We start from the raw sequence: 17,527 nt of genomic DNA on the forward strand, positions 1-17,527 counted from the left end.
CCTCATGAGAGCCAGTTTCATCATAGCGCTTGATGGTTTTTGCGACTGCACTTGAAGAAACTTTCAAAGGTCTTGAACTTTTCTGTATTGACTGACCTTCATGTCTTAAAGTAATGATGGACTGTCATTTCTCTTTGCTTATTTGAGCTGTTCTTGCCATAATATGGACTTGGTATTTTACCAAATAGGGCTATCTTTTGTATAGCCCCCTACCTTGTCACAACACAACAGACTCAAACACATTAAGAAGGAAAGAAATTCCACAAATGAACTTTTAAGAAGGCACACCTGTTAAATGAAATGCATTCCAGGTGACTACCTAATGAAGCCGGTTGAGAGAATGCCAAGAGTGTGCAAAGCTGTCATCAAGGCAACGGGTGTCTATTTAAAGAATCTCAAATATAAAATATATTTTGAGTTGTTAGCACTTTTTTTGTTACTACATGATTCCATATGTGTTATTTCATAGTTTTGATATCTTCACTATTATTCTACAATGTAAAAATAAAGAAAAACCCTTGAATTAGTAGGTGTGTCCAAACTTTTGACTCGTAGTGTATATCTTTTTTAAACACTTTAAAATGATTACATATTTACAAACTGTACATAGCTCTCTGTATAGGCTGATACAAGGGTGCCATGGCTAAGGAAAGGAGCTGTCCCTCTGAACTGTCGCTCTGTTGTGTCATTGGGTTTCATTTGGTATGATGGTTTTAATTACCAAAACAGAGAGAGAGAGAACGAGTGTGTGTGTGTGTGTGTGTATTGTGTGTGTATTATAAGTGTATATGCATGCATGTGGGGGGGGGTGTTTACAGTGCCTTCGGAAAGCATTCAGACCCCTTGACTTTTTACACATTTTGTTACGTTACAGCCTTATTCTAAAATGGATTAAATTAATTTTTTCCCGAGGCAGTCTACATACAATACCCCATAATGAGAAAATGAAAATATGTTTTTATTTTTTTTTGCAAATGTATATAAAAAAAAACAGAACTACCTTATTTACATAAGTATTCAGATCCTTTGTTATGAGCCTCAAAATTGAGCTGTTTCTACAACTTGATTGGACATGATTTGGAAAGGCACACACCTGTCTATATAAGGTCCCACAGTTGACAGTGCATGTCAGAGCAAAAACCAAGCAATGAGGTTGAAGGAATTGTCCGTAAAGCTCTGAGACAGGATTGTGTCGAGGCACAGATCTGGGGAAGGGTACCAAAACATGTCTGCAGCATTGAAGGTCCCCAAGAACACAGTGGCCTCCATCATTCTTAAATTGAAGAAGTTTGGTACCACCAAGACTCTTCCTAGAGGTGGCCGCCCGGCCAAACTGAGCAATTGGGGGAAAGGGGCCTTGGTCAGGGAGGTGACCAAGAATCTGATGGTCACTCTGACAGAGCTCTAGAGTTCCTCTGTGGAGATGGGATAACCTTCCAGAAGGACAACCATTTCTGCAGCACTCCACCAATCAGGCCTTATGGTAGAGTGGCCAGACGGAAGCCACTCTTCAGTGAAATGCACATGACAGCCCGCTTGGAGTTTGCCAAAAGGCACCTAAAGGACTCTCAGACCATGAGAAACAAGATTCTCTAGTCTGATGAAACCAAGATTGAACTCTTTGGTCTGAATGCCAAGCGTCACGTCTGGAGGAAACCTGGCACCATCCCTACGGTGAAGCATGGCGGTGGGAGCATCATTCTGTGGGGATGTTTTTCAGCGGCAGGGACTGGGAGACAAGTCAGGATTGAGGCAAAGATGAATGGAGCAAAGTACAGAGAGATCCTTGATGAAAACCTGCTCCAGAGTGCTCAGGACCTCAGACTGGGGCGAAGGTTCACCTTCCAACAGGACAACAACCCTAGGCACACAACCAAGACAACGCAGGAGTCCGTAAAATTTCTAAAAGCCTGTTTTTGCTTTGTCATTATGGAGTATTGTGTGTAGATTTAATTTAATCAATTTTAGAATAAGGCTGTAACGTAACAAAATGTGTAAAATGTCAAGGGGTCTGAATTCTTTCTGAATGCACTGTATCTATGAGAGAAAGAGAGAGAGCAAGACCGAGAAAGAGAGAAAGCGAGCAGGAGTGTGTACATGTTTAGGTGTACTTTCCCCAGTATTTGATTATATATGACTCTTATTAACCTTTTTAATTTCCATACGTATGTACTAGGAAGCTGATTGAACGTATAAGGGGATATCGGTGAACAGATTCCGTGGTCAAGGCTACGACGGCGCTAGTGCAATGAGTGGAGCTAGCTCAGGTGCTCAAAAGTGCATATCAGACCAAGAGCCTAATGCTTCTTAGGTAGTTCTTTATGAGTTTTAGTTTAGAAAACGATCTCTCCCCCGAAGCGACAGTTACAGAACGGTAAAAAGAGCTTGATTGCCGTAGCAACATCAGGGAAACTGGGCAGAAGTGAGTTGTGCTTCAAATACAGCAGATCTGCCACATCTTTAATTGAGCCTCTCATTCTCCTTAATTGCCTGCCTCAACACGTTACTGAAAGAGATCAACTGTATAGGAAGCTCTGGACAGCCAATTCAGATTCACATTCAGAGTGTAAAGTAGTCACATATACTGGGTTGCAGGTGTGATTGCAGGGTACAGTGAAAATCTTAGGTTCTGAGCTCCAACATGCAGGACTAAGTTAAATACAATTATGAAAATGGTAATAAAACAACCAACTATAGAAATAGAAATAGCACTATATACATCATAACAACTGTAGCATTGATTAATAAATAAATGGCCATTGGGGTGGAGGCAGAGTAAAGACTGTTGAGGGGGTGGGGGGGAATGACCACAGGTGGAACAGCATGACCATTGAGGGGGTGTGGGGACCAAGTAAAATAAAAACAATAAATCAGGTAGCTGACTAGTGGTGGGTATTCAACAGCCTGATGGTCTGAGGGTAGAAACTATTGGCCAGACTTCCAGTTTTTGACATGATGTTCCTGTACTGCCCGCGTCTGAATGATTGAAGCGGGGCGAACGGGGCATGGCTTGGGTGGCTGATGGCCTTCCTGTGACACCTGGTGTTGTAGGTGTCCTGTAGGGCTGGCAGTGTGCACCCAATGGTGCATTCGGCTTCACGTATCACCCTCTGAAGAGCCTTGCGTTCCACGGTGGTGGAGTTGCCGTACCAGGCTGTGATGCAGCCCGACAGTATGCTCTCGATGGTGCTCCTGTAGAACACAGTGAGGTCCCTCGGGGACAGGCTGAATTTCTTCAGCATCCTGAGGTTGAAAAGTTGCTGTCGTGCCTTCTTCACCACGGTGTCCGTGTGGTTAGACCATTTCACCTTCTCTGAGATGTGTATGCCAAGGAATTTGAAGTTATTGACCATCTCCACGTTGGCCCCGTTGATGAGGAAGCGGGCGTGTCCAGCCTGGTATTCAACAGCCTGATGGTCTGAGGGTAGAAACTATTGGCCAGACTTCCAGTTTTTGACATGATGTTCCTGTACTGCCCGCGTCTGAATGATTGAAGCGGGGCGAACGGGGCATGGCTTGGGTGGCTGATGGCCTTCCTGTGACACCTGGTGTTGTAGGTGTCCTGTAGGGCTGGCAGTGTGCACCCAATGGTGCATTCGGCTTCACGTATCACCCTCTGAAGAGCCTTGCGTTCCACGGTGGTGGAGTTGCCGTACCAGGCTGTGATGCAGCCCGACAGTATGCTCTCGATGGTGCTCCTGTAGAACACAGTGAGGTCCCTCGGGGACAGGCTGAATTTCTTCAGCATCCTGAGGTTGAAAAGTTGCTGTCGTGCCTTCTTCACCACGGTGTCCGTGTGGTTAGACCATTTCACCTTCTCTGAGATGTGTATGCCAAGGAATTTGAAGTTATTGACCATCTCCACGTTGGCCCCGTTGATGAGGAAGCGGGCGTGTCCAGCCTGGTTCCTCCTGAAGTCCACAATCAGCTCCTTTGTTTTGCTAATGTTGATAGAGAGGTTGTTTACCTGGCACCACGCCTTCAGAGTGCCTACCTCCTTCCTGTAGGCTGTCTCGTCGTTGTTGGTAATCAGGCCTACTACTGTTGGGTCGTCAGCAAACTTGATGATGGAGTTGGAACTGTGTGAGGCCACGTAGTTGTGGGTACACAGGGAATACAGGAGGGGATTGTTGGCAGATGCAAACAGATTATCATATTTAGTGGACAACAGTTCTTGAGGGCTTGAACAAAAAAAGCGGTTTGCGATTTCGTTCATACTGGTGAACCGGCGTTCGAGTTGCGTGGTTGCAAATCAACAGACCCTTACAGTGCCTTGTAAAAATATTCATCCCTCTTGGCGTTTTTCCTATTTTGTTCCATTACAACCTGCAATTTAAATTGATTTTTACTTGGATTCCATGTAATAGTCAAAATTGGTGAAGTGAAATGAAAAAAGAAACTTGTTTCAAAAAATTTAATAACGGAAAAGTGGTGCGTGCAGATGTATTCACCCCCTTTGCTATGAAGCCCCTAAATAAGATCTGGTGCAACCAATTACCGTCAGAAGTTACATAATTAGTTAAATAAAGTCCACCTGTGTGCAATCTAAGTGTCACATGATCTGTCACATGATCTCAGCATATATACACCTGTTCTGAAAGGCCCCAGAGTTTGCAACACCACTAAGCAAGGGGCACCACCAAGCAAGCGGCACCATGAAGACCAAGGAGCTCTCCAAACAGGTCAGGGACAAAGTTGTGGAGAAGTATAGATCAGGGTTGGGTTATAAAAAAATATCAGAAACTTTGAACATCCCACGGAGCAGCATTAAATCCATTATTAAAAAATTGAAAGAATATGGCACCACAACAAACCTGCCAAGAGAGGGCCGCCCACCAAAACTCACGGACCAGGCAAGGAGGGCATTAATCAGAGAGGCAACAAAGAGACCAAAGATAACCCTGAAGGAGCTGCAAAGCTCCCCAGCGGAGATTGGAGTCTCTGTCCATAGGACCACTTTAAGCCATACATGCCACAGAGCTGGGCTTTACGGAAGAGTGGCCAGAAAAAAAAGTAATTGCTTAAAGAAAAAATAAGCAAACACGTTTGGTGTTCGCCAAAAGGCATGTGGGAGACTCCCCAAACATATGGAAGAAGGTACTCTATTCAGATGAGACTAAAATTGAGCTTTTTGGCTATCAAGGAAAATGCTATGTCTGGCGCAAACCCAACACCTCTCATCACCCCGAGAACACCATCCCCACAGTGAAGCATGGTGGTGGCAGCATCATGCTGTGGGGATGTTTTTCATCGGCAGGGCTGGGAGACTGGTCAGAATTGAAGGAATGATGGATGGTGCTAAATACAGGGAAATTCTTGGGGGAAACCTGTTTCAGTCTCCCAGTGATTTGAGACTGGGACGGAGGTTCACCTTCCAGCAGGACAATGACCCTAAGCATACTGCTAAAGCAACACTCGAGTGGTTTAAGGGGAAACATTTAAATGTCTTGGAATGGCCTAGTCAAAGCCCAGACCTCAATCCAATTGAGAATCTGTGGTATGACTTAAAGATTGCTGTACACTAGTGGAACCCATCCAACTTGAAGGAGCTGGAGCAGTTTTGCCTTGAAGAATGGGCAAAAATCCCAGTGGCTAGATGTGCCAAGCTTATAGAGACATACCCCTAGAGACTAGCAGCTCTAGGGGTATGTATATATATTTTGCATCTTCAAAGTGGTAGGCATGTTGTGTAAATCAAATTATACAAACCCCCCAAAAAATCCATTTTAATTCCAGGTTTTAACGCAACAAAATAGGAAAAATGCCAAGGGGGGTGAATACTTTCGCAAGCCACTTTATCTCTGGTATATCTTGGCATGCATCATTCACGACTAAGTTTAAATTGTGTACAGCACAATGGACATAGGCTGTAATGCACAATGTCTCAGGAAAGTCTGGGTTGGCAATACTAAGTATCCTATAGAAAACAGTTGGGCCAGAAAACCTGAACCTACAGGCCGTGGTGAAAACATTTGCACACAAAAAAAACTTCAGGAGACCAGGGGAGTTTCTCAAGTTGGATTTAATTTGATTTAATTTAATTTACCTTGTAAATTGCAGTCCATTTGTGTAGGCTATTAGCCAGACAAAACCTGCTGAGTTCAACAAGAAATAGTGGCTGAATTTATCCTCAAGCTGACTACTTTTTTCCTCATTATTAGGCTATTTGATGTGTAATTTTTATAAAAAGTTTGTAAATAGCAGCTAAATAGCAGCTAAATATGGTAAATAGCTATAGATAGTACACTGCATAATGAAACAATCCCTAGTAAGCTAGCGTTTTGAGGGTGGACTGACTTTATTATTTGGCATTAATAGACTGGTTTTACGCACAGCAACTTTCTATCCAAGCTGGGAGAGAGCACGACGACAGCTCATGTCATGCAGGTTCAGGTAGCCTATACAGGACAGTTGTTTATTAGCTGATTAGTATGCTGTTGCATCCAACATTTATTTTACAATCTGCAATGTTTGAGTTTCCAACTTTAAATACTGAACAAGTAATTACATTATTGCCACCAGCCAGCAGTCTAAAAATGGCAGCATTGCAACACCATGTATAGCTTTGTGAAATGTTAGGCTTAACATGAGAAAATGATGACCAAATAGGCCTACCAATAAACATGCATCCATTAGCTAAAGCAAAGATATACACTGAGTATACAAAACATTAAGAACTGCTCTTTCCATGACAGACTGACCAGGTGAATCCAGGTGAAAGCTATGATACCTTATTGATGTCACTTCAATCAGTGTAGATGAAGGGGAGGAGACAGGATTGTGTGTGTGCCATTCAGAGGGTGAATGGGCAAGACAAAATATTGAATTGCCTTTGAACAGGGTATGGTAGTAGGTGCCAGGCGCACCTGTTTTTGTCAAGAACTGCAGCGCTGCTGGGTTTTTCACGCTCAACAGTTTCCCGTGTCTATCAATAATGGTCCGCCACCCAAAGGACATCCAGCCAACTTGGCACAACTGTGGGAAGCATTGGAGTCAACATGGGCCATCATCCCTGTAGAACGCTTTCAACACCTTGTAGAGTCCATACACCAATGGAATTGAGGCTGTTCTGAGGGCAAAAGGGGGGTGAAACTCAATATTAGGAAAGTGTTCCTAATGTTTGGTATACTCAATGTACATGCCCTTGCACAACAGAAAGCCTATCATCGATTCATAGGCATGCAGCCACATAGACATGTCGCAATTTCAGCACCATGGACAGCGATCATCAGTTTGTGAGTGGCTGTCTGGCAAACACATTCTGTGTTACATAATTGTGTTACGCCAGTGCAAGTCGTGCTAAGCTATAGCCATATCACTGCCAAAGCAGTACTTCGAACCAAATGTCCCACTGATCCCACTCAATACATGTAGAGGTTAACTCAAGTCAAGTAAATTATTTTTCCCTTTACATTACTGCCAGGCTAAACATATACTGTGCATCCCAGACTCCCACAGCCTTGCTTCAGCAGCACACTGAAAAGAGCCAGACTGTGAGGTGTCATTCTTTTTAATGTGCTGCCAAAAATGGAACATCGCTCCCCGCTCCTCTTCACTCCCCAGGCCGCACTCCACTTCCAACAGGGAAGTTTAAAGACAAGATGAGCGCCAGATGTTTAGATAGAGATGAAGGTGACAAATTTAGTGGCTGCTGACAGCAGAAAAGGCCTGGAGTTAGAAGACATTCACAGCCATGTTTGATTGTTGCTTAATGATGAGACCACACTCACCACAGTGGAGGATGCTGTATTAATTTGGTTTTGAAGATTTTAAAAGTCTCTATGCAGCCATTTTAAAGATGCCCCCATCTCGTTGTCTCAGTGAGCAGTATATTTTAAAAGGCAAAAGCTTTCACCTCTCCAGGCTGCAGGGTAGTGCACTTTTCAGGCTTCAGAGCACCTCAACACCCTAATGTCCTAATGTAACCATTCACGTGCTACTGCACAGGACTGCGGCACCGGAGCATGCTTCAAACCCTTATTTGCACATTGCCCTGACCCGGCAGTCATGAAAATAACGAGTTCAGTCGGTAAAAGGGTAAACATAACAACACTGAAGAAGGTACAACAAGAGATCCTGAGCCTCAGCAGCTTCAAAGTCTCTGTTGCTTTTCGGCAGGGTGCTCTGCATACTACATTAAACACACTTTCCTCAATAATGTATGCCTTCCTGGATTTTCATACGTCAGGGGAGATGGTGAGATGGCAGAGTAAGAACCATGAGATCATTAGAGTAAAAGACCATCCTCTGTCTCTCTCCCCAGTCCTCTCTCCCCAGTCCTCTCTCCTCAGTCCTCTCTCCCCCCTGACTCGGAAACCGATAAGTGGTCGAGGACTGTGTCAATTCTTCGTTAGTAGGCAAACGGAAGAGTGTCGTCCCCTCCTCGATAGCCACCTTTCAACGAGGAATACTCATGTGTATCCTACCGCAGAAGAGTTTTGAAATCTGCCACACACCCTTTCAATCAGCTTTTGTTTTGCCAGAGGAGAAAAACCTGCACACGTTTAAAAACGATAGGTTACTTATTGTTTTATCTATAAAAATGTCTTGCACAACTAACTTCATTTGTTTTGAGCACTTTACACATTTATTTTGGGATCCACCCCTGTAAACGTTGTTCGCCTAATGATGCGCAAGTGTAGAATGATTTTCAAACAAGCGCATTTCCATCCACGTTCACTCTCTTCGCCGACTCTCCTCGGTTAACTTTGACCTTTTTCATAAGGAGGCGAGAGAGAACTGAGGAGAGAAGACACAGGAGGTGAGCAAATTGAATTGATAAAAGGCCAAACAATGAGTATTTGATCTAATGAAGCAACAGGAAATGGGGATCCTGTGTGTCCCAGGATATTTCTCCTTCTCCAGTCAGTCGCCTCGTAGGGCTTCTTATGCTACAGCGTCCTCTGCAGGTTAATTACTGAACTACGTCTCATAATGAATCTCCAAAGGAAATGTCTACCTGAGCATAGAAAATGTGTGTTTCGGAGCAGACCTGGGTTCAAATACTATTTGAAATCTTTCAAATCCTTTGAGCGTTTGCTTTACCCCGCCTGATGTGCCAGGTGGGCGGGCAACGCATTTTTGGGATTTTTCATTTGGTTCATTTCAACAGGGAAGCTCAATCAAGCACAGTTTAAGTACTTTAAATTATTTCAAATAGCATTTGAACCCCAGGTCTGTTCCGGAGCAGTACCCACATTATCAGTCCTTTATAGCTTGTGGCTTTATACAGTAAGCAGCTTGCTACTAAGTTTAATAGACATTGTTATACAGTGTCACTGTGAGGTCTTCTAAATCCCGTGTAAACTGGTCTGTAGGATTATGTAAGGTCCTGACAAAATATAAGACCTGAAATATATATGAATTACCTGCTGTTGTGTTAGGCAGGAAGGAAACTGTTAAAGCAGTGATATCCTCATTGCCGTTGTTTCCTTCTTGCCCTCTTTTTTCCCTTCTCTCTCCCTCTCTTGAAGTATTGAATGAACATTAAAGCTGCATTTGCATTAGCATTTCCTATTCACTCCTGCTGGATGTCACAGTGCTTCACAATGAGCAATGGAGGGCTGTTGCTACTGTATGCTACTATTATTTAATACAACATATTTAATAAAAATATAGTTTGAATAAAACATTAACATTTTAAAGTTTACCTGTGGCTGTCGCACACTTACAGCTCAGTAGCCAGCTAACCCTTATTCATTGTTTAATGGATGACTGTTTGTGTTTCTATTAGATGTATAGTAAGTAGTACACTGGTATGTGTGATAAAGTGTTATTGCAAAACATGTAGTCGCTTAGTGTAATAGACCCCCATTAGCTATCTCACTGCCTTTTACTTGACTTCATCTTTCTTTTCCTCCCTCTCTCTCTCTCTCTCTCTCTCTCTCTCTCTCTCTCTCTCTCTCTCTCTCTCTCTCTCTCTCTCTCTCTCTCTCTCTCTCTCTCTCTCTCTCTCTCTCTCTCTCTCTCTCTCTCTCCCTCGCTATACAGGGGGCTACAACACCAATGATGTGATGTTCTACTGGACCAGAGGGAATGAGTCGGTCAGTGGTTTGGACACGCTGCGTCTAGCTCAGTACACAGTAGAGGACCACTACACCTCTGCGTCTGAGGCCATCTATGAAACAGGTTTGACTTTCAACTCCTACCTCTAACATTATCCTTTCATTATCCTTTCACAAATATTGTTTGACTACTGTTTAGATTTAGTCTCTTGTGACAGATGAAGCATTAGCTGGCAAACGGGCGTGCCACATTTGGTTCTGTGTGCCAAAAATAATATTGAGCAGCATGAAGCTTTTGGCAATTATGGGGACAGGCAACTAAGCAACTCAAAATAAATTATAATCTAGCTATGAATGTTAGCCATGTTCATCTTTTAAAGGAAAGTTCACCCACATTACAAAATGACACATTAGTTTCCTTACCCTGTAAGCAGTCTATGGACATGGTATGACAGTAATCCATGCTTTGGTTTAATTTCCCTGGCAGTGTTTCCATTTGCAAACATTTTAGCATTTGTGGCACAAATCCCACTCAAGTCATGGTACCGATATTACAAATGTTCCCGCATCATGTCCAAATCATCCGAAGTATCTAAAATATATTGTGAAGTTCAACAAAGTCACTTATAGATGATTTGAACATGATGCGAAAAAATTTTTATATCTGTACCTACCTTGTCCATAGACTGCCTACAGGGTAAGAAAACCAATATGTAATGTTGTAATTTGTGTGAACTATCCCTTTAAATGAATAGTTGGTAGTAAATGTAACCCTTTAAGGAACCTTTGGGTTCTATTAGCACACTCATTCTCATGTCTCTCTGCTGTTCATTTCTCTCTGTCTCTCTCTCACAGGCCACTACCCCAAGCTGATCTTCCACTTTGAGCTGAAGAGAAGCATCCTGTACTTCATCCTGGAGACGTATGTTCCCTCTAGCCTGCTGGTGGTCCTGTCCTGGGTTTCCTTCTGGATCAGCCAGTCCTCCGTCCCCGCAAGAGTCTGCATCGGTAAACCACTGTTCCTTAAACCAGGAAACACACCCACCAATCAAAACCAAGCAGATGCCTTTCCCATCCTATCACACTCTACTCCATGCAAACCTGCTGATCAGAAGCTTTTTGGCTGTCTGAAAACGTGTAGAATGCAGGCGGTTAGAGAAAGCAGGATGTTCCACAAGTGAATCATACTCCTGTTAGCCTACCTTTGTATTACTGTAATATAACGTATACATCTAGACTGGTGAATTAAGGCCAGGTAACTCAACTCAAGCTGAATCCTATTGATTTCTACATGTGTGGAGTGACCACAAGTGGTAGTTCATCGTTAAGCTATATAGTTTTGTTGTTGTTTGTGAATTGAAAGGAAAACTCCAGGACACTGGCGATCTTGATGCTTTCAAAGATTGAATGACTCATCCAACCATTGTGCTGCTGTTTGTGACAGGAGTGACCACGGTTCTGACCATGACCACGTTGATGATGGGTGCCAGGACGTCCCTGCCCAATGCCAACTGTTTCATCAAGGCCATCGACGTGTACCTGGGCATCTGCTTCAGCTTCATCTTCGGAGCGCTGATCGAGTACGCAGTGGCCCACTTCTGCACCCTCAACCACCCCGACGCCAACATTGTCATGGTGAGGCCTTCTGCATTGTTATCGACAGTGGTGTGGTTATCATTGTCACTTTCGTCATCATTGTTATTGTCGCTGTAATCATCATTAGCATCGTCATTGCCGTCATTTTCATGATCTTGATCATCATCAGCATCATTATTATCATCCTCGTTATCGTCATCCTCATCAGCATCATTATCAGAATCGTCATCATCTTCATCGTCTTCATAATTTCTTGTCTGCTGCAATGTCGCATACACTATTAATGTAAGTATCTTGTCCTTTTTTTTCATTTCAGTCAATAGCATCAGTTTTGGTGCATTAGTAAGTGTACTCTTCACACCTCTTGCTGTGCCTCTCTCTCCCCCTCCCTCCCCTCCAGTACGGTCACCAGATGGGAGGCTTTGACGAGGAGATGAACGGCATGGTCACTACCATCGCCACTGAAAACAATAGGGCCAAGAGGCGTAAGGAGAAAGCTGCTGCAGCCTCAGCGCCCATGGCAGAGCTGGAACTAGGCCCCTCCAGCTCCACTGGCAGCGAACCCAAGCCTGAGGCCCCTGAGGAGGCCCCCAACCGCTGCATCACTGTCCTGGTTCTCCTCCGCAAGATCCTGCGCAAAGCTGCAAACTGTTGCCATGTGGAGAATCCCCACTTAATAGACAACTACTCCAGGAGGACCTTCCCCCTCTCCTTTGTATTCGTCAACCTCCTCTACTGGACATACTACCTGTACTTGTAACACACAGGAGTGTGTGTTTCGGTATGTGCATGTGCCTGTGTGTGTGTGTGGGGGTGGGTGTCTGAATCTGTGTGTTTCTGTTTGTAAGTGTGATTTGTTCATACTGTATGTGTTTTTTCTCAAACAATGCACATGTTTACATTTACGGTCATGAGTGAGGCATAGTGTACAGTAGACCACCAACTACAGCACAACATCCTGAGGAGGATCAAATGTCCATGCCACATTTATTGTACCTGATTCAGCTCATTACTGCTCTCATAATTGATTAATTTCCAGGACGTTCTGTCCATCATCACCTGCTGATAGATGACCTATGGCTGGTGCGGAGCAGAGGAGTTAGTGGCTGGATGCGCTGTGTAATGGTGTAATATTTATGACTGAGCTCCTCACTGCGAAGGGAAGCCTCCAGAGTGCCTCTGGGTTAGGCTGGGTCCACACTTAAGCTCCGAATGGCACACACTCTCTCTCTCTCTCTCTCTCTCTCTCTCTCTCTCTCTCTCTCTCTCTCTCTCTCTCTCTCTCTCTCTCTCTCTTTCTCTCTCTCTCTCTCTCTCTCTCTCTCTCTCTCTCTCATATTTTATTTCTATAATTAATCCAGTGGCCTTGGCTCCCTCCACCACATTATGGAAATAGACTCTCAATGAATCATAAACTGTTTTATATCATTTGTCATCATAGGATTCTGTTCCAGTATGTTTTACAAGGGCGACAACTGCCAGCACCTTAACTGGACAGGAATAATGCAATAGAATGGTATGAATATACAGCACCTAGTGGAGTAACAGTGATATATGTAGGATTTTTCATTGGAGCTGGTAGATAGTATTTTCCACTGAGCTTTGTGATACATGCCATCTTAATGGTAAAGCTAGTACCTTTTCAATAGAGGTGAAACCGCTACTGTATTTTAACAGGATGTCATCATCAATCATCTGTTCATCATCCAGATAAGGGTTGAACTAACATGCCTCCTTGTCCTCTGTTGTGTGAGTGTTGTGTGTGATGATGAATGTCATATATTCCCAATCATGTTTTCACATATCAGTAATAACAAAGGACCAAAGATTTCAATTTGATTTGTAATCTTTCCATGGTTCCCTTTTGACTTTGTTCTGTTCCGTATAACTACTAATACAGTACATTTTGAAATGTTAAATTATTAGTTCCCATTGCTGCATAAAAAATATTTCATTTAAAGTAACAGCATGCTATATCAGCATGCAAAAGGAAAACTGCAAGATTTCATAGTCCTGTGCAGACAGAAACAGTCTCACACTCAATGCATGTTTGTTTATTACTTCCTTGAATATCTTAAATATGAAGTGCATTTTTCTGTTACAATGCTATCACCCATATCCGAAAGCCATTGACAAGCAGGTTGTCCATAGCATAAAATAACAACATATGACTTGTTCATGACAATGACATACTAATGCATTCTCTTAATTAATGTACATAATGGAAGTCTATAGGTCGTTATCAATAAAACGTCACAATAAGGTGCAGAGCGTTCAGTTTGCCTGCTGGGGGACAAGGAGACCCCCAGCTCCGCTAAACCATTGACAACTATGTGCCGTTTTCAAGGTATTATTAAATCAATGTTATAACTATTTGGTTTTAATATCATCATCTCTTCAAATAAAATAAAATCACATTTTATTGGTCACATACACATATTTTGCAGATGTTATTGTGGATGTAGTGAAATGCTTGTGCTCCTAGCTCCAACAGTGCAGTAGTATCTAACAATTCACGACAAAAAGAGCATTGAAGAGCATAGTCAGAACTTCACATTTCTGATTATTCCACATTTAGCTCTATCATCAGTTATACAGCAAATAACTTCATGCTTTTCATGATCTGTAAACAACAATTGATCATGTAATTTCAAATCCGTGATGGTAGCTTATCCATTAGGCAGGTAGCTAGCTAGCTAAGCAAACAATGTGTTATTAGCTTGCTTCATCAGAAATTAGGCTTTTGAGAGCTTGACATCGGCAAGTCCTCGTCCTGGTAAAATTGTCAGTCAGACTACTGTCACCACCACTATAGATGGCAAGCAAATCAAAAAGTATTTGGATATAGCCATCTAGTTTATCCCCTAAAAGTTAGCTTGTTAACTAGCCATATTGATGTGATCTGTTATTAGCTAGCAAGCCAATTTGACGTGGTCCATCAATCAATGTAGCCTATCATGTCTGTCATGATTAAGCACTCTTAAAAACAATGTTGAAAAGGGGATGTTAGGTAATTATGCTAGGTAGGCCTACATTGGTTGGAGAAAAAAGTACATTAGGTCTACTTACCACTATGTTTAGCCAACTGTACAACTTTTCTACCAGTAGCTTGCAAAATAAACATTATCAGCTAAAAGTACATGGGCAAATATGCCCTTCTGCTGCTTGACAGGCAGAGCCCAAGAAGGATGGGAAATTAACCTAAACCACTCATACTTGTCAGGTATAGTTCAATTTTATTTTATATCAATCAAATATCCAATTAAGAGTTGCCAATATTGAGAGATATCGTGAGGCTACCCTCACGCATCTGAAATTACATGATCAATTGATGTTTACTGATCATGAAAAGCATAAAGTTACTTGCTGTATAACTCTGATGATAGAGCTACAGTGAATGTGCGCAATTGTTTTGCATGGAATAATCAGACATTTGTAGTTCTGACTATGCTCTTCAAGACGTGATAATATTACAACCAAATAGTTAACAGTGGCGTGTATTCATGGATGCCAAGGGAAGCCAAGCTTCGTCCAAAAAAAAAAAAAAAAACCTAAGCAAAAAAGGATCTGTCATCTGTGTTTCATACATTTCCTTCAATTCACAAGAAGCTGAATGTATCTCACCGGAGAAAGCATCCAAGTGAACGAAACAGCGCCCCTCTGTCTCTGTATGTGTAGCCCATCTATGCAGTCTGGTCAAAAAGAGTATGACATTATTGTCAACCGTAGCATTGAATGCAAGCGAGCATTTGGCTTCCTTTGATATTTTTTAAAATAAAATAATAGCCAATCAGCGTTGAGCGTTCCTATTTTTTTATTTTGTATTCTCGTGCTGTTGGCGGTAGGTGCACCTGATTCAGCTGCCCTGTGTGCCGGGTAGGCGAAGTGTTCCAATTTAGAACCATTTCATGTGTCTGAAGGTACAAACCCGCCTTCCCAGCGGGCCTGTAGAGCAAATCAAGTGCACTATAGGCCTACCGCTGGCCAATCGGATTGCTCAGATTTGTCTGCAGTAATGTAGCAGGCGTAAAAAAGTTGATACTGTGAAATTTCAAAACTTTTAAAACCATGACTAGAGAGATACTGTCAACGAATACAGCAAAGAGCTGCTGTTTTTATGAGTGAGTTCATGTTTATGTTCTTACTCAGCACTGCCAACCCTTTTTATTCAACATAAAATGCTTGTTCTTCCTACTTCCACTCGCGCTACAACCAGCACTGCAGTTGTAATGAATGAATAGGAAAGTGTGTCGATAGGCTTGCATTGTTATTATTAGCGGCTTGGGTCTTTTTTAATATCAAGGAATATTTCACTTTCTCTGTTCATAGGAGTAACAACATGAATTTGTGCATGAGGCAGAAATAATGCGGTGCGACTCGAGTTTAGCCATTAGCTGGAAGATGGTGTCCCTTTTTGGTCAGTGGCAGTCGAGGAAAGGGAGAGCGGAGGGATGTTGAGAGGTGGACCCTCAGTCTGCTGCTCTCTCCCTCTGCTGAGACTGACCATCAGATGCAGGCACCATCAGCCCAGTAAAAATAAAAAGCAAATTATTTAAATGTATGCTCGCTAAGTTGTGCCTCACAAGTAATACAACTGATATATTACCGGTGTGATCATAGCCTACCTCAAATTTGGAAATATCATTTACAAAAATGGTTCGAACAACAATGTATTGGCAGGGCAATTCAAGCAAAGTCAATATGCAGTGATAATGTATTGGGCCTATAGCTTACTACACAAACCTCATTGCTACAGTACTGTTTTTAATAAGTTAATGTTGCATAGGCCTATGCTTTTTTTAAGTAATGTTAAAATAAAATCTGAGTGGTAGATCTCGGCTTGCATTTTGACTCAAAAAGTGATCTTGATTCAGAAAAGGTTGGTGACCACTGCTGTAGGTCATGTAACTGTTTGTTACATAAGCTGAAGAACATATGCACATCCAGGTATTTTCCACAAGTGCTGGAGCTATAGGCAAATTAATGATAAACAGAAAGGAAAACGCTGCACACTGCTGCTCATGCTCCCAGGTGATATTTATTTATAACAACGTTTCGACCCTTAGGTCTTCATCAGGCATCCATATCCCAGGTGGGGGTGGAAGGTCCTATTTTTAGGGGCAGTACTCAGTGACATCACTTCCTGAAACAGGAGGTAAAAAATGTATAACACCTCCTGTTTGTGATGAAACAAAGGTGTGGTTGAATTTTTCTGCCACTTTGTCTTCTTATTGTCTCGGCCTCAGGCATATATATCACAGTGTCAAGGCATATGAACTAACAGGTTATAGAGCAAATAAAGCAATTATCACAATACATAGGTTGTAATATGGCTTTTTTTTCTGGCTGGGCTTCCCCAGTGATTTTACCCACACACCACTACTGATAGTTAACATTTATTTAACAACAATTTGAAAATGGCACACAGTTGTTCATGGTTTTAGTGGAGCTGGTAGTCTCCTTGCCCCCCAGCAGGCAAATCGAACGCTCTGCACCTTATTGTGACGTTTTATTGATAACTACCTATATTTGCAATAATTCAACATAATGCAACATTAACTTACAAAACATTTTGTTTTAGTCTCATTTTCACCAAAAGGGTTTTCATATTGTTTTTTTTCTTGTCTCTTTTTCTGAAATGCAACCCAATGCATTTGCTCTGCCAAACATGGTCTTGCTTCAGTGCATTAGAATTAAACTCCTTTTTTAAATGACTAAATATCGTTGGTAATGAGCTACTGATGAAAATAGAAAACAAATATTAATTGAATGCTTTTTGTTTTGTTTTGCACGATTACCAATGATAACTTTATTTTTCTTCCTGTTTCTTTGCTTGTTTTGGGGTTTCATTAGGTTGTTTGCTAGTCTATGGAAGAGGAGTATTGATAGTCATGCGATACAAATGGATGCTAAAAATATAATATTAT

The 17,527-nt window shown here is 42.2% G+C and overlaps 1 protein-coding gene across 1 annotated transcript in view; it reads left to right on the forward strand.

Moving 5' to 3' along the window:
* Positions 1-12,360, forward strand: part of LOC311126930 (gamma-aminobutyric acid receptor subunit pi) — a gene marked incomplete at both ends in the record, with an annotated part of 79,117 nt that extends 66,757 nt beyond the window's left edge. The window contains 4 exons of the mRNA XM_084158642.1: positions 9,991-10,128; positions 10,860-11,012; positions 11,449-11,639; positions 12,001-12,360. Of these exons, the coding sequence (XP_084014768.1) occupies positions 9,991-10,128; positions 10,860-11,012; positions 11,449-11,639; positions 12,001-12,360 (842 nt within the window). The remainder of the gene's footprint in view (positions 1-9,990; positions 10,129-10,859; positions 11,013-11,448; positions 11,640-12,000) is intronic.
* Between the last annotated feature and the right edge of the window lie 5,167 nt (positions 12,361-17,527).

The sequence above is a fragment of the Coregonus lavaretus genome (assembly GCF_964263955.1).
Source record: "Coregonus lavaretus genome assembly, chromosome: 1".
NCBI classification, from domain to species: domain Eukaryota; kingdom Metazoa; phylum Chordata; class Actinopteri; order Salmoniformes; family Salmonidae; genus Coregonus; species Coregonus lavaretus.